The following is a 26,753-nucleotide window of genomic DNA, read 5'->3' as shown; positions in this document are numbered from 1 at the left end:
TGGCTCATAGCTCTTATCAGACATCTAATTTATAGATCTCCTGCTATTGCAACGTCGAAAACTCCATTTGGAAAATCGCGTTATGGAGGACAAGCATACAATTTTTTCATCCTAACTCTCCCTTTAAAATGACTTACTTAGTACATTTCGTGATTGCAGGCTTAATCCAACATGGCGGCGATGACGCATTGCTTATCAGCGCTTGAGGAGGCATCTACTCACATATGTCTAGGATTCGTATCCTTGTAAAATTCCAGTTTACTTGGTAAGATGACGTCAGCGCCAAATGTAACGCAGCCATTTTGTTAGCTAACCCTGCAGGTAACCGGTGGCGCGTGTTGTTGCTAATTACGTGCGCTGTGCGTAGCAAAATCGAACCATTGAACTTCGAAATTGACTTTGTTCTTTTCGACCGTTAGGGCATAGGTAAGAAAAAGGGTCTGTGACTGCAAGTCGACTGCTCGAAAGGGAGCTCATTCATTAGTCAAGATCTGTCGAGTTTTTGCTAGCTTCGATAGCCAGTCAGCTAAGTAGTTTGCCGTCGATAAAGGAAGAAAGTGACGCTGTTTGCGCCCCGCAGCCCAAGCAAATCAAACGTTCGGGCATTCAGAGGAATACGAGTGTCTACGTCTGTAGTTTTTTTGCAATTGGGTTTGCATAAGGGAGAGCCTGAGTGGCAAACTCGAGCGCATCGTTTTGCGTGATTAGCTCCCTCGAAGCGGGGTAGCACCAGAGGCTTCAAGCTGGCTACCGGCCTTTCAGAAAACATGTCCGAGTTGTACATTCGGGTGGCCGAAGATGAGAACGAAGAGCCGATGGAGATCCCCTCGGAGGACGACGGCACGGTTCTGCTCTCGTCTGTCGCGGCCCAATTTCCAGGGGCGTGCGGTCTTCGCTACAGGAACCCCGAGTCCCAGTGCATGCGCGGAGTCCGGCTTGTGGAGGGCGTCCTGCACGCTCCGGAGAGCGACTGGGGGAACCTGGTCTACGTGGTCAACTACCCCAAAGGTAAGCGGGGTCACGTCAGTTGCTGCATGGCACCTAAACAAACCAAAGGCCTTCATGTAGTGAGTCCAAAACAATCGAGCGCACGTGTCCACGACACTCCATGATCACTTGTTTCATTAAAACGAGCTGTTGTGACTTGCTACACATATACAGTATCTTATATAGAAAATATTTTTTTGTACCAATTGAATAATTGTCTGCCATGGACAAGAGATATCAACCCTTTAGAATCCATTAAGGGGCAAGTAGCTATTTTTTATGATTAATAATAAACGACAACAGAGACCGGGGGGGGGGGGGGGTTATGTGGGAAAAAAACGGAGTAAATTAACTGTGAGATTAGGAAAAACCTTGCGCTTCACGTTCCATTTAGAGAGGCAATTTAAACGCAGACTTATTCCCCGTGGTAACACTTTATGAAAATTACCAGCTTGCAAGATTTCCTGGAACCACCCTGCTCGCTGACAGGTTGTCATGAAATATCCCTGAGATTCAGGGCTCCTCCCATATTGAAATCACTGTGTGACATAGCCTTTGCATTCCTTATCCCATCGTCATCAAAATCATTCAAAAGGCTTTAGGCTACGTCTACACGAGGACAGACAATTTTCTCCTGGGTATTTTGCCGACTATTTTTATACCTATCCACACTATGTTTAAGGTGCGTTTTAGAAACGAGCAGCCCCAAATGTTACATCATCGCCCGCGCGGTTTACCTCTGAACAGGAAACTCATTACTGGCCGGCGGCAAATTTAGAAATTACGACACCTTCTATACTGTCATTATTTTGTAGACTGTTTTTTTTTGTTTTTTTTTTTGGTCCCGTGAACGCATCACGTAGGAGCGAGAGTGAAGGGAGAGCACGCTCGGCTTTTACGAGCAGTCGTCGAGTTGTGATTTAAATAAATGTTTGGAAAACAACAGAAGCCTAGCATCGTTACTTGGGATGTTACAATTGATGCTCAGTTGCACTCTCACCACTTGGAAAACAACCAAAAGAAGCAAACGGTGTGGCGCTGCGTATATTTCCTGGATGCCACAACCAGGAGTGCTTGTGCATAACAGTGGCAGTCCTGGAAGTGGCGACAGTTTTGACAGCAGAAATGTCATGGAAAAAAACTGATCGCGGCTCTTTGACTGGGGGTACCACAGAGGTTACTTTTCGGGGTTTAATTTTCCTCTACGCATTTTTATATACTCATGTTCGGTCAGCATTGAGTTGGGAGGGGCCAGCCCCGCAGCTGGCTGATCGGAGAAAACGTAGGAGATAAGCTCTGTAAAAAACCTCCACGTCAACGGGAGCCCATTTGTGGGAGGATCACAAATGGGCAATAAATTGAAGCATATTATTGCGAAGTAGTTTGAAGGTTTAAGAAAAATGTGTGGGAAAGCGCAGGAATGCCACGTCGTGATCATCCGCCTCCATTGTTTGCAATGCCATCATGCCACACTTAAAATGGCGACGGCATGACGACACTTCCTTAGTATCTGATTGGTTTATGGAGACAGCAGTCCATTTAAGGGGCGGGTAATGTTACCCGCTTACATCATCCGTGTGAAAACTAATCTGGATAATAAGCATACTAGTGTACCCGACATGCCGTATAGTCCAACTAATTAAATGTTTAAGGCCATTATCCGTCTAAGTGTGGATGTAGCCTTAATCATCTCACCCAGATTACAGTAATTTCCTGAGGAATATCTTTTAGAACATATTTTTTTCTGTTAAATGTTAATCCTAAAAAGTTGAATATTATCAAGCTTCAAAACGGTTCGTCAAGCATATTTCGTCGTGTGCAGCTACACAAGGCTCATATGAGACAGGCCTGCCATCGCGGAAGCTGCTCGAAAACCTTTGATATAAAACACGTGTTGGTTATCTTCGCTGTTTACTTTGACACTGTGTGAGATGCATCCTGTCATGTATTACGTTGGTTGGCCATCCTCAAAGCCATGCATTTTTTTTCTTCAGACAACAAAAGAAAGATGGAGGAAATAGACGCTGCTTCAGCTGTGAAAGTCAAACGGGGTTATCAGAAAACATCAGACCTGATTGTTCTCGGCCTGCCCTGGAAAACCACTGAACAAGACCTGAAAGATTATTTCACCACTTTTGGCGAGGTCATCATGGTACAGGTAGTGGAGCCCACCCTGATTATGTACATTTACGCCACTGCGAAAATGTCTTCAGTCTGTCTCTTACCATTGTTTTGTGATGTATAACCTATCATTGTATTTTGTCAAAGTACACATACTAAAACAACTCCACACAAATTTACGGTGTTCCAGAATTGTAACTGCACTTAACCCTTGGGCGTTATTTTATTTTGACTAAATTCTTGTGATTTTGTCCAAAAAATGGCTTTTCCTTTGAAGTGTGATAACTTAGTCATTTCTGAATATTTTTTCACTTTCAACCACTCAAAATGTTCAGTGCCATCAGACCTATCTACACATATAAAGTTTTTTATTTTTTTTATTTTTCAATGCCCCCTATGGACAATAATAGTAGCATTATCCGAATAGCAAAACTAATTATGCTGTATATATATATAAAAAACAAAAGTCTAATTTGAATATTACATATCACACAGTTAGAGGCTTGAATAAGTCTTTAAGTCATAACAACCAATTTTTTTATGCATGCCCAGTTTTTACACATTTGCAGTTTTCTCATTTACACTAAACTCTTGTGATTTTGTCCAAAAAATGGCTTTTCCTTTGAAATGTGATAACCAAGTCATTTCTGAATATTTTTTCACTTCCAACCACTCAAAATGTTCAGTGGCATCAGACCTATCCACACATATAGTTTTTTATATTTTTTATTTTTTAATGCCCCCTATGGACTATAATAGTAGCATTATCTGAATAGCAAAACTAATGATGCTGTATATATATAAAAAACAAAAGTCTAATTTGAATATTACATATCACATAGTTAGAGGCTTGAATAAGTCCTTAAGGCATAACAACAGATTTTTTTATGCATGCCCAGTTTTTACACATTTGCAGTTTTCTCATTTACACTAAACTCTTGTGATTTTGTCCAAAAAATGGCTTTTCCTTTGAAATGTGATAACTAAGTCATTTCTGAATATTTTTTCACTTTCAACCACTCAAAATGTTCAGTGGCATCAGACCTATCTACACATATAGTTTTTTATATTTTTTATTTTTTAATGCCCCCTATGGACAATAATAGCAGCATTATCCTAATAGCAAAAGTAACTATGCTGTATATATATAAAAAACAAAAGTCTAATTTGAATATTCCATATGACATAGTTAGAGGCTTGAATAAGTCCACAAGTCGTAACAACCAAATTTTTTATGCATGCAGTTTTCTCATTTACACTAAACCCTTGTGATTTTGTCCAAAAAATGGCTTTTCCTTTGAAGTGAGATAACTAAGTCATTTCTGAATATTTTTTCACTTTCAACCACTCACAATATTCAGTGGCATCGGACCTATCTACACATGTAAAGTTTTTTTTTTTTTTTTTGGTTTTTTTTTTTTTTGTGCCTCCTATGGACAATAATAGCAGCATTATCCTAATAGCAAAACTAACTATGCTATATAGGGTATACATAAATCAAACTAAAGTATTTTATATTACATAATTACATCATTGGATAAGTAAAAGTCGTAACAATAGGTTTTTTAAGAACAAGACTGTGACAAAGTGACAACAACTGATTTGATGACAGAATTTATGTTAACAATTTTACAAAACATATATACAATATAACAGTTAACATAATAACAATATACAGAATTCATGATGTGCACTTTGAGATTTGTTTTTCAAATGTAAAGTGCGTTATAAATAAAATGTATTATTATTTATTATTATGTTCGAAGCCCGAAGTGGCTTTGCGCAAAGGCCACATTGTTTGCGCTTGGACGGGGGTCCAGCTCTCCCAAGCCTTCGGCAAAAGGCGGTGGTTCCCGTTTTAGAACTTCTGGCCGAATTTAGGCCTTGCCAAGTTCCTCAAGAAATAGTCGGCGCTTGTAGCTTTTCTTCACGTTCCACTCAGGGTAGATCTCCGTGAACAGCACAAATGCGCTGAAGGACGAAATGTCCAGCATGTGAAAAAACTCACACATTGGCCACCTGAGTGCGCGCCGGCGGCAGGAGTATGTGGCACAGGCCTGCAAATCACAAGCACACACAACAATAACTGCTTTGATCTTTGATCAGCTTTTACAAGACAAACCTTGATATGCAAAACATGTGCTTACTCACTTTCGTCATCGCCTCGATCGCCGTCATTTTCGTCATCCGCCTCAACGTGGTAAAGTCCGTGCCCCCGCCTTCTGCTCCCCGCTTTCATCTCCATCATTATGTTGTCAACCATTTCCCATTTCTCGTCATCAAAGTCGTCCTCCTCCGGCATCGAAAGTCCGGAAGGATTTCTTCAATATCTTCTGGGCTCTCCGAAGAAGCGTCTGAACGAAGGTCGTCGTCGGAATCAGGATTTTCTAACACCATCCGAATCGTGTTCTGCAGTGAAATACTTATCGCCGCCATCGATCACAGTTGTGTTGGAAGAAATGCAAAATGGTGATCCTCGCGAGAACAAAGACTCCAAAAATGCCCAGAACCAATGAGAGTAAAGAAATTAAACACCCAACCAATAAGAGTTGAAATTCAAATGACAACAATAAACACGTGTTTTTTTTTGTTTTTTTGCATTTCCGGGAAGTATCGGTGTTCGGCCATTCCTTACTACGCGGCGAAACGTCCTACACAATGCTCAGGGCGCTTGCGCATGCATCTACACGCATGCGCACATCGGTTAGAAGCGGCGAGTACTCACTATTTTTGTTTTTAGTTATTTAGAACCTTTTCACTGCCTCAAAGATACTTTTTGCATGTATTACCCTCTCATACTTTTAACCATTGTGTTTTTTTGTGTTAGCTTTGAACCAGTTGACCACATTAGTCACGTAGCGTATTTAAACCGTCATTATTTGATATAACTACATTTAAGTATTTTCTGCAGGCATTTTTTTAGTACGTTATTCCTGTATGCATCTAAACAAAACAAGTTTAGAGCGCACGGTAGTACTTTAGGTGTCAAATTCGACCAATGTAGGGCGTTTCGCGGATGTAGGATATTTTGGCAGAACACCGGTTTATTGTCTCGTGCACACGTGCAAAATTGCAAATATGCATGCCCAAATAGACTGAAAGTGAGCTCAGACACATAAACACCAATTTTTTTGTAATGCCAAGCGTTTTTATCGCATTAATTTTTTACTAATCTGTATTGAGTTTCGCAAGCAAATTCATGTATTGGCCTATGGCTCCAACTAGTGACTTTTGGGTGACAACACACAAATTCCTCTTTTTGCATGTTTTTGACTCTCCAAAGAAGCGATTGCATCAATAATCACGGAAAATGCATTATAACACATCAGGTTTACAGCATATCAAAAATCATGATTTATAATGGGAGTCAATGAGCCAAAAAATGGCAAAATAACAAGAGTTTAGTGCAAATCTTCCCAGCCTGTTGGCAATAAGTTAGAAATTCCCGGATGGTGCCATTTCGAACTTCTACATGATTTTGTATCCTGCAGGGAATATCAGCTCCCTAGTGTATTTTTTCATATGCTTTTTTTCCTTTTAAACACAGAAAAAAATGAAAAAAGCCAAAAAAAATGACAAATAACACCCAGGGAGATTGACTGCAGGGTTCTTTATTAGCATAGTGGTGAGGAAACATGTGTTGTCTTTTTTCAGTGTATGTAAACTTCTTGTTTCAACTTTATTTTCCTTTTAAAAGTTACCAGGATTCTTTAAGATCCACTAGGATTTAACTTCGGTGAAATGAGTTGGAGTTAACAATTTTGACTAGCCGTAGATCTGAGTGATATACTAGCTATGTGTTCATCAGAGCATTCTAAAAATAACATTAGTGGGCAGCTGAACACTTTTGCCCTCAGTTGTACAATAATTTTGTAAGATCGCAAATTCAAGTTTAGAAAACACATTAACAAGCAGCAACTTTTTCTTTCTTCCCTAGATCAAGAGGGATGCAAACACTGGGAACTCCAAAGGGTTTGGCTTTGTGCGTTTCACCGAATATGAAACCCAAGTTAAAGTGATTTCTCAGAGACACATGATAGACGGACGATGGTGCGACTGCAAGCTCCCCAACTCCAAGGTTTGATTCCGCGCTTAAAGAAGAGCTCTGACTTGTGTGCACTGTAAAAAAAAAATATTAGGGGAAAAAATATAAAAAACACTTTGCAGAACTTGAATTTTCAGTCAACCTGTTTCACTTGAATATTCTAGGTTTTATGGGAAAACATTCATGTTATTGCTGAAAATATACTATTTCAAGTGAACTGGTGCCATTGACAATAATAGATGTCCAATCATGTGGCTCTTTTCATCCTTATAATGTGAATTAGTTCTCCACAAGTCTACTCGTTATGTTACCCAAGTAAATGCAGCGGATTAAATGTAATGCAAGCAAATTTTACTTGTATATTTCCTTTTGCCGACAACAGGTTTTCATCGTCTTTGTTTTTTTCCCCGTTCAGTCATTTACAGATGAGCCCATGCGGAGTCGGAAAATCTTTGTGGGCCGCTGCACGGAGGACATGACCCCCGATGAGCTGCGACAGTACTTCATGCAGTACGGAGAAGTCACGGACGTCTTCATCCCCAAACCCTTTCGGGCCTTTGCGTTCGTCACCTTCGCCGATGATCAGGTAATGACAGCGTTTCCGACCTTGCTTTCCGCCAAATGTCTGTATGGCTCTGACGTCGGGCGATATGCTGTTCTTAGGTGGCCCAGGCCTTGTGCGGAGAGGACCTGATCATCAAGGGCGTCAGCGTGCACATCTCTAACGCCGAGCCCAAACACAATAATAGTAGGCAAATGATGGAGAGGGGTCGATTTGGGGCGGGCGGTTTTAGTCAGGCGTATGGCGCGAGTCGTGGCGGGCTGGGTGCAGGGGGTGGCGGAGGGAAGGGTGGGGTCAACTTCAGCGCCCTGGGTCTCAATCCGGCCATGGTGGCCGCTGCCCAGGCGGCGCTGCAGAGCAGTTGGGGCATGATGGGCATGCTGGCCAACCAGCAGGGAATGAGCACGGCGGCTGGGGGCTCGGCCGCCACCACCCGCGATCAGACGTACAGCTCATCCAGCGCCAGTTACAGCAGTTCCACCACTGCCGGGCTAGGCTGGCCTGCAGGCACTAATTCTGCCTCAGGCGGCGGTGGTGGCGGTTTCAGCTCGGGCTTCAGCGCCTCCATGGAGACAAAGTCTTCCAACTGGGGCATGTAGATAAATAGGCGTCAGTATCCTAGACCGGGGCTCGGGTTCTGCCGTTAGATTAGATACCACAACGTTTAGTTGGATGTTTTCATCAATTTAGCTTAGCACTCAGAGACTGTACAGAAAAATGTTCCCAAGCCCTGGTCTAGGCACATCTGGTAAGTACTATAACAAAAACGAAACAAAAGAGGAAAAAAAACACTGCCTTTTTTTTTTTTTTGTTAACAACAAACATGAAATGTGTGTGTGTGGCACAAGTCATGAGTGAATTTAGTCAACTGCTTTTCAGAAAATAATGTGCATGCAGCATTGTCTGTAAACGTGAGCGAGTAGCACACGAGTGACAGCCAGTCCCTCTCAAAGTGGGCTTGATATTATTGTGTTATGGATGCAGTGCATTTCTATTTTCTTTTTTCTTCTGACCTGACCTGATGGAAACGCCTCACCGACCATCTCTCCTGCAGTAAACCAACTGTTTCGCAATCTCCCGGGAGGAAGCGCCTCACTGGCAGCAATGTTCTACAGATCTCAGTATCACGTGTAAACGCTTTGCCATCAGCACCACACAAGCTTCACTCTGCATTTACTGTGCTCCACGGTGGGTGACACCTTCTAATTCCTCCTCCTTTGTCGTGGACTTCTTGTCTGAGATCGATGAGTGGGATTTGGTGTGGAGCGAGCGAGCGAACGAGTGCAACGTAACGAACGAAAGACGCAAGAATGAGCAGAGACTGCTTGGTTTTTGTTGCCTTTTTTCCTTTTCATTTTTTTGGAAGGGACAAATGTCACATGCCTGCGAGAGTTGGAAGAACCTGTGGAGTGGTGCGAGTGTGCATGGACATCATTACCCAGCCAAAGTAGTCATTTTAGAACACAGCCCAAGTGCTAAGACTATTTGTTTCTTTCCACAGCGTTCCTCTCAATGTAAGGTTCAATGTGAATTGTGTGTCTGCTTGCGTGCTTTTCTTTGTTTTACCTAGCACCCTCCGTGTGTGGAAATGAGACTGCTGCTGTTTGGAGCGTTTGGAAGTGTGCTGATATGACAAATGTTTGACATGGTCCTATTGAAAGTTTGAGTTTTGAATGAGGGTTTCCCCTGTGTTTTGTGAATTGAAACTGAAATAAAAGGAGATTTTGACTAGGTATTATTCACTCTTCAAGTTGACTTCTTTCCCACCCCCGGTCCATTAATTATACTGCCGACGCTTTAATTTACACGTATAGGGGCCCTCGGACATGGAACACCGGAACCAGGAGTCGCTCACGGTGGGAAGTTGAAGACCGCGGGAGAACTCGCAATGGAATTTCTACACGAATGCCTTAAATCCAGAAAAGGATCATCTTCATTCCATGCACAAGAATCCTTGGACCCTCCAATGTGTAGTTGGCCCCAAGTCTCATCGAAAACCTCTGCAGTCCATTCTAATGACAGGTTGTTGTTTTTTTCTTCATATCATTGTATATTTGGTTCGCACAAGCTGATCTTGTAAGGGAATAATAATGGACAAATCATTTAGCCTTGTGGAAAAATAAAAGCTTTTGATTTGTTGACCTGTCTGTCATTAGAGATGAAAAGGCAGTTGTCACAGCGCTAGAAACATTTTCCTTCAGAACACATCTAATACATAATTCTCTTGGGGTGTTTTAATTTGTGAGTACTGTTGTGTCGAATGAGCTTGGTTTGCTTTGATGTGGACTGCACTTTAAACACCCGTTTTGTCGAATATTCCTTTTAAACTGGTAATGTTTGTTGCCAAAAACCTAAGGCAGATTAAAATTTCTTGCTCCATTTCCTATTTTGTTACCCCTCTTGACTCTTGCACGTCCCGAATATACGTACCACGCAAGGGAAGTAATATGCGTTTGACAGTGAGGATAGAGAACGACGACACCCAGTGGTCGATTGCGGGACTATGCACCTGTTTTAGAGCAGTAAATACCGCGGTAGTGATTTTTTTGTCCTTTCTAAAAGGTGAATACAGTAATAGCTCAAAGTTCCAATGTTTTGTTTTGCATGTCATTTGAAACTCCAGGTCTCACATTTTGATGAAGTTAATTCAGTAGGTGATGGTTTTTGATCCCGTGCCGTGATTTTCACGGTTCTCTTAAGTCTGCAATCAAAACGGACATCTACAAAGACTGAATTAGACCAAGATTCTGTCTGTTGACGAGCAGTATGGAGATGTTGGGTTTTATATACACACACAGGCAAGACACCAGAGGGTTTTATATACACACGCACACATATATATGTATGTATATGTATATATATATATATATATATATATATATACACACACAGGCAAGACACCAGATTGACCATGCAGACATTTACACTGTAACCTGGGCTTCTGTTTTTACACCTGCGCAGCCCTACACGTTGAATGCCATGGCACATTGAAGCAGCCATTTGTGCGAAAGGGGACCAAACCAACTATTGATTGCACTGAATGGATCAAACGTTCAGAAGCCTAGCAGTTGTGCTTTAAACATCCATTTCCATTGGTTTTATGTGCTATTCATATTTTCTGAGACAAGTTCAGGTTTTCACTATGTTAGCTATAATCTTCAAAGCTTGAAAGATTTTAACTATAGCCTAGGTCAACATTTTTACTTTGTCCTGAAAATTGATTTTTTTTTTTTTTTTTTTTTTTTAAAGGCGTATTTGTATATTATATATGCAAATGTTAAATGAACATTTCAAAATTGTTTTGTACCAAATGTATGACCACCAAGTGTACGACAATGCTTTTATCTATTGCATTGTATGGTAGCAAAATATGGCCACATTGTACCTTCAAATCGGGTTACTGAGCATTTACATCCCCTGAAATTGGTTAAAAAAAACAGTAGAGCAATTTTAATGCATGTATACATGTCTTCAAAATAAAATGCATTCGTGTCCCTCCCACTTTTAAAACAGTATTGAATTTGTTGTCCCTAATTTGTGGAATGTACTTGTCTTGGCTGCTGCCTTTTTTTTTTTTTTTTTTTTTTTAAAACAATGTACTATAGACTATGTCAGTGTATTTTGTGTGTACTTTGTGAACCCTCTCAGTTTGTCGTCACTCCATTTATAGAACCACACACAAACACTCGGGAATCCTGTGAGTAACGAGTATTCAATCTAATTATAAAGGGATTGAAATCTTTATTTAGCCTAGTAAAGTACAGAGCAATGCTTCAGCTTAAATCCAGTGTTAATGCTCCGGACTCAGGCCCCAACCTGACACAGACACATCTACCAACCTAGATAGCGGACCAACATTGAATAAACGTTGATTTTCGATGGTTGACATCAAAATTTTCAACGTCAAGTGACGTTGAAACAACATTCCTCTATGGTATTGCTGGTGATCGTTGGGTTAACATTTTTTTACAGTAGATGAACTAATGTTGACAAATAGTTGATTTATTATTGACCGGGAAATATGATTGAAAAGTCATTGAATTATGAATGAGCAGGCATTTTGTTTGAAAACATAACATTGAGTCAGCGTTGTTCCAATATTATTAATAATTCAAATGATGTTTAGGTTTTGAAAGGATTTCAATGTTGAAACACCATTAATTGAGGGTGCAAAGCTGACGTTGTTTCAACGATATAAGATCGACAGCAGAACGGAATGTTGATTCAACATCTTTTCAACGTCGGTCTATCTGGGAATCAACGCTTGGAAAGATAAAAAGCACCACAACGTTACAAGTCGAAATGCTGTGGTCATGTACTGGCGGAATGTGTAGCATGTCTTTTTACGCAATGTGACTTTTGCATGTTCTTGTTTGCGGTCTATATCGCCATGCTCGCTACGCGTTGTAGGAGGAAGATGAGACGTTTCCACCGTGGCCCGTCCAGTTAGTGTGGATGAAGTTGCCCGGCTGGGTCAGCAGCTCATAGGTGTGAGCCCCAAAGTAATCTCTCTGTGCCTGAACACAACAACACAAAAACAATGAGACAAAGAACAAACTTAAAGGGTTTTCAAGTACTGTATAATTAATTCGCAGCCGTTGACGGCAATGGACGTCCAGGTCGATGTAGAGTACGCACATTTCTCATAAAAATGGAAATTTTCACATTCACTGGTACCCCATCAAACGAAAACGCCTCAAGTTGCATTTACCTAAACACAATAGACTTTTTGGGGGGGGGGGGGTGCTACCTGAAGTAAGTTGGCAGGCAGCATCTGGTGCCTGTAGCCATCATAGAAGGACAGGGCAGTGGTGAAACAAGGCATGGGGATGCCATGCTGGACGCCCGTGCTGACTGCTCGACGCCATGACTCCTGAAAATCAATTCAGAAATCCTTGTGTGATTATTAACGCGGACATGAGTTTCAAAAGCTGGAAGCAAAAGTCTGTCTCACTATCAAAAGAACAGATCTTATCCCCAAAGAAGGGTATAGTTGCAAGAGCAATGGCAAAGATCATAACAGTAAACCAGGCCAGGACACTATAGAGTTGCTTCACTGGAGACAATGTAGAAGAGGAAATTGCTATAGAGGAGAGCCTTTGTTAATGCAATTATTGCGGAACGGCACTTCCTCATACCTGACATTTGTGTACAGCATCGGTGAAGAAAGAGTCCAACAACAAGTTCTGCAGCTCTGCATCCCTGTCAAACGCCTCTTTAATTTTGCCCAGGAACACACTATGGGAGAAATGACACGACTTAATGAAGTTGAGCAATGAATTAAGAAAAGGCTGGCCAAGCACACTCCTCAATGTCAGTCGGGTGGCGTACCTGCGAATGATGCAGCCTCCTCTCCACATTAGCGCAATGGCGCCGTAGTTGAGGGACCAGCCAAACTCTTTGGCAGCCTGGCGAAGCAGCATGAAGCCCTGCGCGTACGAGATGATTTTGGAGGCGTACAGGGCCTGGAGAAACAGAATTGTGGTTAACCCTTTTTTTTTTTTTTTTCCCAGGATTCTCAAACTTGCGGGCCGTGGGACAATATTTTACAGCGCCCCCCCCTTTGACATTCAATTGCACCACTGTATTGTGTTGTCCGCACATATTTTGCAATGGGCAATTTTAAAAAGTTTTTTTTTTTTTAATAAAATGAATAATTGAAAAAAATATTATTAATGATTAATTGAATTTTATGGGGCTGGGGGTAATTATTTAAGTAGTAATAAATAAAAGTGAATTTAAAAAAATAAAATCCATGGATAATAAAAAGATAAATAAAATTTGGAATAAAAAGATTTTTTTTAAAAAATGAAACAAATTGCCATGAGAGAATAAAGACAAATTCAAATAAGTATGGTTATTCTGTGATGATTATTTGATTTTTTATTGTTTTGTGACCTCACATAGCTAAACTCTTTTCCTGCCATTGATGGCAATACAGTAGACATCCAATCCATTTTAACTAGAAGGGGCTGGAAGAGATTTATCAGGTGTTTTCAATATCAATTTCCCTTTTGTATTTACCACAACTAATAGTCTGGGACCTAGGCTGGCAGTGAACGAGTCACCAAACTGCAGAAGACAACTGCGTGACAGAATACACCAGTTGTTTTGACTGGAAACGGCTACAGCACAGCTCTAAATAAAGAACTGCATCTTCAGTGGTCGACTCAAAAACCTGAAGTAAAATACAAAACAGACCAGCGAGGAACCAGATAGCGTGACTATGCGGCAGGCTGGTAAATAGATGTGTGCCAACTAACTAGTCGTCTTGTTTGTGTACATCTTGAAACATCGTCTTTGGCCCACCCACCAGCAAAGTTGACAAAGAAGTGCTACATTTTTTGGCGGGGGGGGCTTACTTGTTGCTGATAATGACAAGTAGCAGTTGACTTGGTAGAAATGACCTTTTACCAGAATTAAGTTTGTGTGTGACATAATTTTGTGAATTTTGCGAAATTGGCCTATTATTACAATGGATGTCTTAATTCACTTGAACCGGGGTGGGGGGGTGGGGTGGCACTCATTGAAACACATTCTTGACTTATTTAAATTGTTATTGCTTACTATCATAATCATGATTGATTAAATGACTAATAATTGAGTGCTTTTTTTTTTTTTTTTGTTCAATGGGTGGGAGTGATCAAACTCTGGGTTTGCTTTGAGCTTGGTTCTACCTTCCTGATGTCTTCCAGGAAGGCCTCCTTATTGCCATTGAACTTGACTCCCGCTGGCCCCGCCAGGCTGCAGCTAGCCTCCACCCTTTCGTCTTTCAGGGAGGACAGACATCGGGCAAAGACTGCCTCTCCTGAGAAGATGGAAACACAAGATGAACATGCAGGAGGAGCCAGGACAAGGAAGTTATTTCAATTTCCCCTCAACTTGCACAACAGGTTATTGAGGAAGCAGGATATGAAGGAAGAAAGTGTGGCGCAACACTTTTTATGTCAATTCTAATTGCTTTTGTGCAACAAAAAGCAGTTGCAGTAGTTGTAACACTGGAATAAAACAGAACCACCACGCACTCCGTTGGGTAAGCAGGACTTGCCCAAAATATGCAGCGAAAGCAGAATGAAGGCAAATTACACACAAAAGGTCCAAAATGAGTCAAATCCTCGACTGCACTCAGCCAGAAAGGTACAAGGATGTGCACCTTTTCCATACTTGTGCACACAAGAAAAAACTTTCTTCAATTTCTTATATTGTAAGTGTCATATTTAGGAGTAACTCCACTATGGATGCCGACATATGCATGAAGTATACAATATTTTTTCTTATTTTAAATCTTAGGCAAGGCGGATGTACACTACACTGAACAATCTCAGTGAGGAATGTCTACACTAGTAGGCAAAAAGCCATCCGTGCAGACTGCAGCAGCATGTTAACCAGCAGCTAGGTGCTCACACAAGAGGACGTTGTACTACTACGCTTTCTTAAATCACACACGGGGACGTCAAACTGCTGAATTTCAAGCAACAGTGCTGCTTTTGTAGAAAAGTATGACAGAACATATTGATTGTGAAAGGACAAATCTGTTATGAAGCACTCATTCAATCTCAACAACTCGCCCGTTTTGCTTCCCGACCTCCAGGCACAACCTTGGCTGTTTATGAAAGACGCCGCAAGTCAGCTGGAAGGCCGACAAATCCCCCTTATGTCACCTGAGATGAGCAGACTGCAAGGAAAGCCTTCAATCTTCTTAAGCGCAGACACAAATTGAGCACGTTCCTTGAAAATGTCTCACTAAATTCTAAAGAAAATCACACGTCGAGCTCTACACAACAATTTTGTGGTATATTTCTGCAACTAGTTATGATGAGTTGCCAAATGTTGAATCAAAATAGATTTTCACCTCCAATCGAAATTCAAGATTATATTAGTGATCTTCCACAAATTTTTCCTCAACTTTTGCAGGGGGCTAAGGCGGTATCGTTTTACACTACTAAAAGTTTGTGGGCATTTAGTTAAAATTTGCATATTTTCAAAAGAAAAGGACTTTTTATTTTTAATCACCCTGGCTAACCCTTCTCACGTCCGGATTTTTTTGACCGCATGTTGAAACAAATGTGACATAAGATGCTACTGGAAATGACTCAGCAGTTAAATAAAAAATGTGAGTAACTACTTTCTCACCGATCAAGGTTACAGGAGTGCCATACTCAAGGGCTGAAATAGCAGTCCACTTCCCCGTGCCTTTTTGTCCCGCACTGTCGCGAATCTTGGGCAACAGATGCGTACCGTCGGCGTCTCGATACTTAAGGATGTTGGCGGTGATCTCGATAAGAAACGAGTCCAACTCAGTTTTGTTCCAGTCGTCAAAAGCCTGTGCGGTTCAAATATTAGCGGGCGGTTAAGGACGACTGAGGCTGATGTGGATGAAGCATTGCCATCGCACGCTAAAGCTCACCTTGGCCATCTCATCGTGGTCCATCCCGAGTACGTCCTTCATCAGGTGATAGGCCTCGCAAATCAGCTGCATGTCACCGTACTCGATGCCATTGTGAACCATTTTGACAAAATGACCGGCGCCCTCATCGCCTACCTGCATGGGAAGGACAGTCAAATCACAACAAACGTGGCCGCACACGCCTCGTTCCAAAAGACTAGTGGAGGGAGACACTCACCCAATCGCAGCACGGCTCTCCTGTTCCCACCTTGGCAGCGATGCTCTGGAAGATGTCTTTAATGTGAGGCCTTTAAAAGGTGAGAGCAGCATGCCAAAATTGATTGTAAAATATCATCCGATGGTCCATTCCCATGCAGTATTCGAATAGTTATAGCTCAACTTAGAAATTTCTTCACCCCCAGCACACATTAAGCAATTTTCTATAGCTATGGCCTATATGGTCAAAAGTCTATTTAACTCAAACTGCTGTAGAAAATCAACACAAGTACACAAAGAACATACAAACGCCACATGGTATTCAATCAGTGTTTTTAATAAAGGCGTTACAATATAACGGCGTACTACTTTTTTTCAGTACTGAGTAATTTAAATTACTTTTCTCATCTTGGCAACACAGTTACCGTTACTGAGGTGGGAAAGGCGTGCATTACTATGTTGGTTGAATGACGCGAGAAAAGTCTGAGAGAGACGGACTCACGGAGACGGGAGAGCAGAGCTGGAATGGGGAGGAGGCAAGAGAGTTGTGACGGCGTTGCAAACGCGATGCTAGGTGGCTCCAATAATACCTGACTGTAGCCGTTAGCCTACAAACTACCTCCAAATGTTGCTATGGTAGATATCACATAATATAGAACAAGATGCAAATGACAGACACGGCGGCATTAGCAACATGTATAAAGAACTAGATGCATTAGTAAACAGCCGCCATCTTAAAGCAGTAGACCTCTGAGAAAGGCTCCGTTGTAGAGAAACTTCCTAGCGAACCAAAGGGTTTTTATCTAAAATGCTCCTAAATTGGCAAAACCTTGACTTAAATCTATCTTTAAATGATGAAAGAGTTTTAAAACTTACACATGTCAAAAGTAGACAGATGGGAACTAATGCAATAACGGGAGCAATTTTAACGACTTTAATGGTTGATTCACAACATGAAATGACTTCCACACATAACAAAGGTTACCATCTAGTTATCGCAATATCCGCAATACCCCTGTGTCCAGTTAAGTTTAGGGTGAAGGCTACTGCCAATTGTCCCAAAAACCCTTTAAACTTCACATTGTGTGACCTGTATTTTTTTTTTTTAAACATGAAAATTAACACCAGTTACTTTGCCAAGTGACTAATTACTGTTACATTCAGGTAACTGAGTTACTAACACAATTACCTTTTGGGAGAAGTAATTTGTAACTGTAATTAATTACTTTTTTAAAGTAAGATAACATAGTAACTAGTAACATAGGATTCAATAAATTAAAAGAATACCTCTGCCTATATCGTGTGTCTGATTAATGAGCAAAAAAATGGTTTACAGCAGACCACTCATGGAACCTATTCAGATCCACATTACTTGCCATTGCCACTTTTTCATGGGTAAAACAAGTACTACTGTTGGCAAAAGTTATCTGCTAATATTTAATACAGTACTAGAGTATAATTATGGCCTTAGGTTGCCGGTAACTCATCGGTCATTAATGATTGTCACTGTCAAGTCAGTGTTTCTCTTGAGTATACATAGCTTGAAAGGCTAAAATAACACATGATAATAAGGAGTAGGTCTCAACAAATCAAGAGAGAATTTGTTTGATGTACTGTATGTCTTACCAGGCCTCCGGATGTCCTCCCGGCATGAGAGAGGGTCCATAGCGTGCCCCCTCTTCACCACCGCTGACTCCACTGCCCACAAAGAGCAAGTTCTTCTCTTTCAGACTCTTACAGCGTCTCTGTGTGAGACAAAAGTACAGAGGCGCTTGAAGAGTCTTTACAATACGAGCACCTTCACAACAACGTCGTCCTTACAGTCGTGTCTCTGTATTCGGAGTTGCCCCCATCGATGATTATATCTCCTTTCTCGAGGAGGGGAACCTGAGCGAGGACCATCGCCCGACATGTTCAATAATAAGTGGAGTTTGGGCACTGTCAAAATAATGTAGACACCAACCAGTTTGTCAATAAAGTCATCCACCGCCTGTCCGGCCTTGACCAGCAAAACGATCCTCCTGGGCTTCTTCAGCTTGGACACCATGTCCTCAAGTGACTCGGCGCCAATCACCTTGGAGCCCTTTGCCTCGTTCTGCAGGAAGTCATGCACCTTGGACACAGTGCGGTTGTAGGCACACACCTATTCAGCAGACAACAGGATTGTTACTTTCTTTGTTACAAAGTACCACTTACTGTACGTAAGTAGATTTTACAGATTTCTGTACTGGGTTCATATCTTTGGCCGCCATTGACAATATATTATGTCGGGGAGAGCGGGATTGGTTGTCACACTTGCTATAACTACACCGCCAGTGGGTGGTGTTGCACAATATCAGTATTATAATCATCATAATTGTCCATTCATTTTCAACACTGTTTATTGTTAGGGTCAAGCGGTGGTGGAGCCAATCCTAGCTGACTTCAGGCGAAATGTAGACTACACCCTAAATCGGTCGCCAGTTAGTAGTAGGGCACACACAGAGACAGACAACCATTTGCACTCACAATCACACCGCCACTGAGTGGGAATTGTTCAATGCTGCCTGCACCCAAGTCAGGCAAATGCACCACTACACCACCAGCGACTCGCAATCATAAATTGTGCCTTGATGAAAAAAAATCAACATTTTTTTTTTACTGTAAGGGCACACATCACTTGAGGTAAGAGGCAACTATTTTTTAGGCTAAATTTAAAACACTTAAGGACTCCACTAGTGCTGTATGATTTGACGATAGACCTACATATCACCAAAACAAAATAAAACTTATGAAATTTTACATGTCAATCGTCAAAATATTAAGCTTCTCTGTAACTGATGATTATTCTAAAATGTGTTGATAGGAAGATATTCATGAAATAGTGAAAATTTGACAACCAACCAGCTCTCACCAATAGAACATTTTTTTCTCTCTATCTAAATTGTACCACTTTTATTTAGGCACAGTAATGAGTCATTACATTTGCCAGCTGAAATGTTACGTTAAGAAATAACAAATAACTGACAAGAACAACTTACGACGAAGCCATGGTCATTCATGTTCATGATAAGGTTCTGGCCCATGACAGCCAAACCAATGAGTGCGATGTCTGCTCTGTGAGAAAAATCAAAACATAATCAGAGCGCTTATGATAAATTAAATGCGACAATGAACAGGTAATAATTAATTGACGGGCCCACATCACAACTGCTTTTCGCTAGATGAAATGCTGTGTGGTTTTAAGGCATGTCAAGGAAGTAAATTCACAAAATTTCATCTCACACGTACTCCGACAATGACTAGCAAACAAGCTAGCAGCTTTTTATGCTGATCAATTCAAGAGAAAACGAAAGGCCAGGAGAGTCATTAAACATTTTATCACGACAGCATCACAAGATTTCAACTAAATTATGGGGGGAGAACTGCTGTGAACTTACTCAGGCATTGTGCTCAGTCTTCACCGTAAAATTTCCAAATGACGATGAGCTTCCTCGTTCTGAACTCAGCTAGTTGACTCCACCCCACCCAGACTTTAAGCCAATCAAATCCCCTCACGCAGCAGAATCGGGGTGATACGATAATCATGATTGGTCTGGACTGCTGAGCAGAGTTACAAATTCTGCTATTGGTCAATTCAGTCGTCACACATTACGTAACTGTATGTCATTCAATTTCAGGAGTTAACCAATGCTGTAAATTATACCATTACAGTATTTTTTTTTTGATGACACTGAGGTCATATTTGTCCTAAAAATAATTTAAATTATTTTATATACTGTCCTCATGTAAACTCCTCGTTCATATACTTTCAATAGTTTATGAATATATATATATATATATTTTTTTAATATTTTGGAAAGAAACTATATGTTTATGGCACTATACTTAAATAAAAGTAACTTTTTTTTTTTTTTGCATTAAACGAGGCCGAAATATGTTATGATTCAATTTTTTTTTCCAACAAAACGTTTTTATGCCAAAGGCACCATATCCCATGACTGAAAATTCAGTGTAGGGGCTGAATTACGTCAGGAGGGACTTTTGCATATTTTAAAATTTTTAAATTAAATGCAAAAATATCTTATTTTTATCTTCCATCTGCCTAATAATTGATCGGGCCAATGACTTGCAGTAAACCAGTTAAGTATGAGTTAGAGAATGACCAATATGTGTTTTACAGGACCGATACCGACTACTAGTAGTTAGAGGGGCCGATAACCAATTTTTAGAGCCGATATTCATATTCAAGTTTAAAAAAAAAAAAAAAAAAATGGTACAAAGAAAATGAATAATGCCAACACTGAACTTAATTGGAAATGCCTAAAGCATGTTTATTGAATCACACAAATAGAAAATAATAGCTAATATTGGGGATGGCATGGTTCAGTGGTAGAGTAGTCATCCCCAACACAGAGGGTGTGGGTTCGATTATCTGCCCTGATGACCTCGTCTAAGTATCCTTGAACAAGATACTAAACCCTACGTTACTCCTGGTGCTGCGTCACCTCACTAGTAGGTAAATGAGGATATAGTGTGAAGCTCTTTGAGGGTCCTCAACTTGTTGTTCCTCTGAGAACAAACCACATCCGATGTTCACTGAGCCACCATCCGCAGTTTTTTCAAAGCTATTATTTCATTATTTTCCAAATTTGACAATTCCAGCACATAATAATTAATGACATAAAATGATATCGAATAACATTGTAATTGTGTGAATATCCTTGTAAATTGTGTTATTCTTACCTATTGTGCTCTTCACCCAGCTGATGAGGGATCCACTGCCTTTAGCAGCCTAATCCTAATGAAATGAAATATAAATCTTAAAGACATATGATTCCCTGGTGGCTTTTATTTTTAAAGCTTTCTTAATTTCTTTCTCCGTCAATAACATTGTGAAGAGAGAGAAGACAGAACACATAACAAGGGTGGTTAGTGGGAACAATACAAAATATGAATTTTACCACAAAATACATAGAAATGGAATTACCAAATTATCACATTAAGATTCATACAAACACGGAATCAGAAAATAAAGGAACAGATTTCAAATAATTAATTTAGATTAAATGATAACTTAAAGACGTGTACCTTTCTAGATAATGTTGTGAAGAGAATGGACAAATATGGTTGCCTATAGAGAGTAAAGACACACGGATCAAAATAGCCTTGGGGAGGAGGGGGGGTAATTAATTATTAAAGTAGAAAACTATATAAGAAAAAATTATGTATTATTACTTTTTTTTTTTTTTTTAAATCCGCACAATAAACCTTGTGTAAGAATTTTCCCTATTTGCTTGAACACGGTTTATAAGGGTAACACCGTTTGTTTCCAACCACCTGATATCGGTGGACTCCTCACCATACACCCAGCTCAAAGAAGTACAGCGTGTAGGGGGAGGCGGGGGGTTTTAGGTGTTCAAGTAAAGTACTCGGTGGTGTGCCTGCACAGTCGGCCAGCATACACATGCGCACCCAAAAATGAAAGTCTAGTCATAAGGGGCAGTTTTGGCATGTAGGGGCGAAAGCACAAGTGCTCAACCACCCTCCGCCCACCCCCCGCTGCACGTGCCTGCATTTAACCTATCACCGGACGGGGTGAATACTAGTGCAGGAGAAAGAGGCCCAGCTGCATCTCAGTCGAAATAACCCAGTCTTATATTGATTTTTTCATATCTGCCGGTTGGATTAAAAAAAAAAAAATTTTTAAAGGCCGATACCAATATAGTTTCAAATTTCCAAATATCAGCGCCGATAATCTATCTTTAGTATGAGTGTTTGTGGTGTTGTGAGGACTTGAAAGTTGTGTAAAGAGTTTTGAGTGCATTAGGCGGAAAACACAGACAAGACTGAAAAAGCAGTTTCTGGTCTTGCACTCCTCTATAAAAGAAACTGCAGTAAAGCCAAAACAATTGTTGTGTTTGATAGAACAATATGTCTATATGCTGCCATAGCAGATTCATGGCGCATTAAGCCCCTATTTTTAATTTGTCCGTTAAACTTTTAAACAAATTACGTCACAATGAAAAATTTGGCGTCTGTTAAAAAGTCACGGATATCTACCTCATAACTATCGCTTAATTGTATTTTTGTTGTTGTTGTTGTTTTCACATTTTCCCCAATATGTTAGATGATAAATGATCAATCCAAGCAAAGAAAAAAAGAAAAATAATGTTTAAAAGACTAAATATATGAAAAAGAAAATCTCAACCACTCCTTGTTGTCTGCGATTTCTGCATCGCGACCCTTGTTATATCACGTTTCACTCATAAAATCCCCAAAAATCCGGCTGTGGCCATTCACATCTGTGTCTTGACACTCGGTGATACATGCTACATGGAGTTTTTGGATCGAAACAAGGTAGGTACGCGATAATATCTTGTTAAAATTGTGGCGTCTTTAATTCTGCTCCCACCTCCAGTTAGGGTTTTGCTGTTTATTTATTTGTATTTTTTTAAAATGCCCTCCTGTTCAAAAATTTTCTTCCCCCAGAAAATTGAGATTCTTAACTTTCCAATGATGCATCACACATGCATATAGGACAATTTTGAATTTTGGCCAAATTGGGGGTCTCAGAGCGGAACTTCAAGTCGCCTGAGTGTTTTCCCCCATAAATAAAATTTTATGTTCATTGCCTTAGTCCAGTTTTTCTATTTTGTCACAAATCAAATGACACAGAAGTAAAAGATTCATCCATTCAAATAATTTTGCGGACCTCAGGTTTGAGAAGCACTGCTACAAGCACACACACCACCCAAAACAAGACAAAGGGGGATCACTTTTTCTCGCCAGTTTGCACTTTTATTGTTTCCTCATTCACTAGACAGACCAATGGTGCAAGGGTTACCGCACAGTTGTTAAGATAGGATATCTGCATGACACATCTATGCTATACAGCGAATGGATTATAATTATTACAAATACAGTAAACATATTTACATTTTAATTGAAGCTCCATACAACACAGATATTTACAAAATAAGTATGGAAATGAAAACAATGTACAGAGTCAATGTTTGCCTTTTTCTACAAGTATTTCTAACTTTTGATGACTCTAAAAGGGTTGACTGATAACTCAGAGGGGAAACTTGTTTTGTTTAAAAGGCATCAACGGAAATGTGTCGAGGTGAAAACAAGCACAAACACTAACAAATTAGTGATTTCAAACTGAATGAGCTACTTCATATTATAATCCCTGATATACGCAAAAAATAAAGACTTAATATGATTTAGATTTCACATGGCTGGCTAGTATGAGTAGTCTGTGAATATGCTCGCAAAGACAGGCAGACTTTCACCTGAAAACCTTTCTAATGGGAAAACACAGGAAGCACCAATGAATCAGCTGTCCACACCAAGGAACAGTGAGTTTCATTCTGGTTCTTTTATTCCCTCACAAGTGAACTGTTAATACACACATCTTCTCAGTACATTCCACTGCCACGCCACTTCATTTGGTTCAAGCGCAACTACACTGAGCAGATTTTGTTCAGTTAGTTCTTCATTTTTTGTAAATATGTGCAAAGACCTGCAAACTAATATGTACATTGCAAATAATAAATACACAACGCAAAGTAAGATGAACTCTGCAAATTAGCCACGCAGGTGGAAAATAACTGCTCTGCAAAAACTATCAGCAACGCCAACAACATCCCTCATATTTTATTTACTGACCAGCAGGTTGGCTGACCTGTGGACAAAAAGTTGTATATTTTAATAATAATAGCATTTTGTCCTCTCTGTCCACCTTCATTTCACACAAATTTATAATGTACAAGGGCACACTCGTGGTTGGTTGGCCAGAGATTATGTCACCCACATGTACCAATCACATCATGCTCGCATGTTGAGACAGAGGGGCCAAAAGTGAGTTGAACTGGAACGCAATGGAACCAATAATGCACAGAGCAACTATTTTCCGACAACAATAACATGACTAAAGTACTTGTGTATAGCTTGCCCCTTAAATATATCATATTTCTAATAACCCTTTTGTGTAACAGCCATCCAGTGTAGCCTTGATATGTGCATTTCATCCCTTGTCTTGCTATAGTGTACACGTGCAAAAAAAAAAAGAGGTTAAAACACTATTGCAGCTGATTCCAAAAAATAGAAACAAATGCCCTGTCACACTGTATATAAAACAAACTTATTAAAGTATTGATTGATACAAAAAAGGTTAACAGCAACTAAAAAGTAGCAAATTCTAGACTTTGAAGACAAAATGAATAAAACACATGGTGTTGACACAGTGACATTGAGTGTGTGTGTTAACTGTAATACTAGCAATTTGCACATTGCTTCTTCTATTACTCTAACTGCTGCCTCCTCCCTCTTTCGACAAACATGTAAATGCTGCCAACCAAAAAAGGGGCTCCAGTTTGTGTACGTACAGTATGTGTGTGCATCGGGAGTGGGGAACCTATTTTGTATCACGGGGTCTTTTGAGTGAATATAATCAAAAAAATTTTTAGCATTCTATTATATAAGCAGTCATATATTATACTACGTGTGTGAACATTTTTTTTTTTTCACGGTTCTCAACCCCTGGATTACATGTTAAACCTCCCAGATCATTCATATGTCCTGCCCGTGCGAGGAAACAATTATGCAGGTGACCTCTATCCCATCGCGAGGTGGCTCTGCAGCAGGGTTACGTACTGTACATGGGTGTTATGTTGGTTAGTTTTCTAAAGGCAATTGAGGAGCAGGCCAGGCATCTTATGTTAGTACGAGGCTGAACTCGTATAGGGGGAAAAGTCAACACTAGCAGCAATTGTTCTAGAACATGTGTTGCTTTGCGTAGAGCAGATGCATCCCTCAGAAATAAGATAAATATGATCCCTTCATGTTTGAATCCCATTTTTTTTCCAGTAAAGCAAATAAGGGTGTTCTCCTGAGGACTGTTGCAGTTATCATGCAAGAATAAAATGAAAAATAAGATGGGAAGACATTTTCACAGGTGATTTGCGAACGAAAAACAAGCAGGCCGAGAAACGCTTTCGGTAGAACCGTGCACACGAGAAGACTATCACGACATGCTACTAGTTAGGGACTCGGCGTCAGGGGGGATGACAGCAAAGCAGAACAAAATGAGACTCTGAAATGAATGAACCAAAACAAAAAGCTGAGGATTGAATGGGACAGAACTCGCAAGAAAAAGACGTAAGCCACAAGTCTACTTACAAGAGAAAACTCTCAAGAATCACAATGATTAATAGGTATTAACATGGTATGTTCAAAGGCGTTTAGAAAGAATGGAGCTTGTGGTATCCACTTCAGTTCTTCATGAGGCCACTTCGCCTCCTCGCCAGTTTGGACCTGAGGGGTTGGGTGAGGGACGTTGAAGAAATTAGATTGTGAGCAGTGGAGCTCTGGTTTGAATGTCAAGCTGAAAAAGTGTGCATACCTTATCGTTCCCGCGAGCAGAGGGTTAAAGGCGTAGAGCCAGTCATTCATGTCTTTCTCATTGTTGGCCTGCAGGAGGATACCTCGATGCTTTGTGCACACAGCAAACGTGTGTGGTGTCTGATATGGAAAAAAACCATAGGCGGAGTTTGACTTTTGGGGCGGGGGGGGGCACAACATGTTGAAAACGCAGTGTCAACAATAGAATTAACCTACAAGGATATTTATAATAATACATTTACAATGAGCGTTTTTTTGTTTCCCATCATTCTTGAGGGGAATTCTAAATCAGGCTCCTTAGGCAATCATTTTCGCCAAGATCGTCATCCATTGAATATGGTACGCCCGCCGGTGTCGTGCCAATGTAGTTACCCCAGTCAAAAATTGTATCCCCTGGACGGAGCCATATGGAGGTAGATTTGTGTCTCTTTATTCACTCAAAAAAAAAAAAAAGTTTCTTCAATTTAAAAAAAAAAAAAAAAAAAAAAAAAAGTTGCTTCAATCAAAATATATATTTTCAACCAAAAAAAAAAGTCGCTTCAATAAAAAAAAAAAAAAATGTGTTTGAATGCAAAAATAAATTTGAAACTCAAAAAACTAAAAAAAAAAAATGCATGTGAAAGCTATTTTTCTTTGATTTTTTTTTTTTTTGATTGAAGCAACTTTTTTGATTGAAGTAATGTAGATTAGTGTTTGGGCTACATTTTGGCTAGGACATTTTTGTCTTTATTATTCAATCAAAAATAAGCTGCTTCAAAAAAACATTTTCAAAAAGAAAAATCACTTCAATCAAAAAAAAAAAAAGAAAAATTTCAATCATAGAAAAAGTTTTTGAATGCGACAAAATATTTGACATTGAAAAATTTGCATTTGAAGACTTAACTTTTCATTGAAAATGTTTTCTTTGATTGAAACAATCCATGTTTGGGCCATCTTATGGGTAGGACATTTGTGTAAAAATCATTCAATCCCCCAAAAAAGGTGCTTCAATCAAAAAAAAAAAAAAATTTTTTCAATCAAAGAAAAAAATCATTTGAAAAATAAAATTG

At 40.0% G+C, this 26,753-nt stretch overlaps 3 protein-coding genes across 30 annotated transcripts in view; 1 reads left to right on the top strand and 2 right to left on the bottom strand.

Moving 5' to 3' along the window:
• The first annotated feature begins 258 nt into the window (after window positions 1-258).
• tardbpa (TAR DNA binding protein a) lies at window positions 259-9,852 on the top strand. Of its 3 annotated transcripts, XR_009062520.1 has the most exons (7): window positions 263-1,008; window positions 2,982-3,145; window positions 7,046-7,186; window positions 7,569-7,739; window positions 7,817-7,901; window positions 8,770-8,903; window positions 9,530-9,852. XR_009062520.1 is itself a non-coding variant. In XM_057829788.1 (5 exons), exons 1-5 carry the CDS (start codon window positions 768-770, stop codon window positions 8,312-8,314), a joined length of 1,215 nt encoding a protein of 404 aa, XP_057685771.1. In that variant the 5' UTR covers window positions 259-767; the 3' UTR covers window positions 8,315-8,537. The 3 variants fall into 3 exon arrangements, 1 of the variants encoding a protein (XP_057685771.1); XR_009062519.1 differs by having other exon boundaries at window positions 260-1,008; window positions 7,817-8,903; XM_057829788.1 differs by lacking the exons at window positions 8,770-8,903; window positions 9,530-9,852 and having other exon boundaries at window positions 259-1,008; window positions 7,817-8,537.
• A 1,111-nt stretch (window positions 9,853-10,963) lies between these two features.
• pgd (phosphogluconate dehydrogenase) lies at window positions 10,964-19,825 on the bottom strand. The gene is made up of 13 exons (XM_057829787.1): window positions 19,737-19,825; window positions 19,338-19,413; window positions 18,281-18,460; window positions 18,139-18,204; window positions 17,944-18,062; window positions 16,340-16,409; window positions 16,123-16,257; window positions 15,849-16,038; window positions 14,393-14,523; window positions 13,047-13,180; window positions 12,854-12,953; window positions 12,466-12,588; window positions 10,964-12,232 (listed from the first exon to the last, which is right to left on the bottom strand). The coding sequence occupies exons 1-13, from the start codon at window positions 19,742-19,744 to the stop codon at window positions 12,113-12,115; spliced, it is 1,452 nt and encodes a 483-aa protein (XP_057685770.1). The 5' UTR covers window positions 19,745-19,825; the 3' UTR covers window positions 10,964-12,112.
• Window positions 19,826-23,071: 3,246 nt separating this feature from the next.
• kif1b (kinesin family member 1B) overlaps window positions 23,072-26,753 on the bottom strand; it is an 85,064-nt gene continuing 81,382 nt past the window's right edge. For all 26 annotated transcript variants that reach the window (XM_057829752.1, XM_057829751.1, XM_057829755.1 and 23 more), the window contains 2 exons: window positions 25,706-25,824; window positions 23,072-25,617 (listed from right to left, as the gene is read on the bottom strand). In XM_057829752.1, coding sequence (XP_057685735.1) covers window positions 25,575-25,617; window positions 25,706-25,824 — 162 coding nt within the window. In that variant the 3' untranslated portion in view covers window positions 23,072-25,574. The remainder of the gene's footprint in view (window positions 25,618-25,705; window positions 25,825-26,753) is intronic.

This window comes from Corythoichthys intestinalis, chromosome 2, assembly GCF_030265065.1.
Source record: "Corythoichthys intestinalis isolate RoL2023-P3 chromosome 2, ASM3026506v1, whole genome shotgun sequence".
In the NCBI taxonomy this organism is placed as follows: Eukaryota; Metazoa; Chordata; class Actinopteri; order Syngnathiformes; family Syngnathidae; genus Corythoichthys; species Corythoichthys intestinalis.
This window is presented reverse-complemented; position numbering and strand designations above follow the sequence as displayed.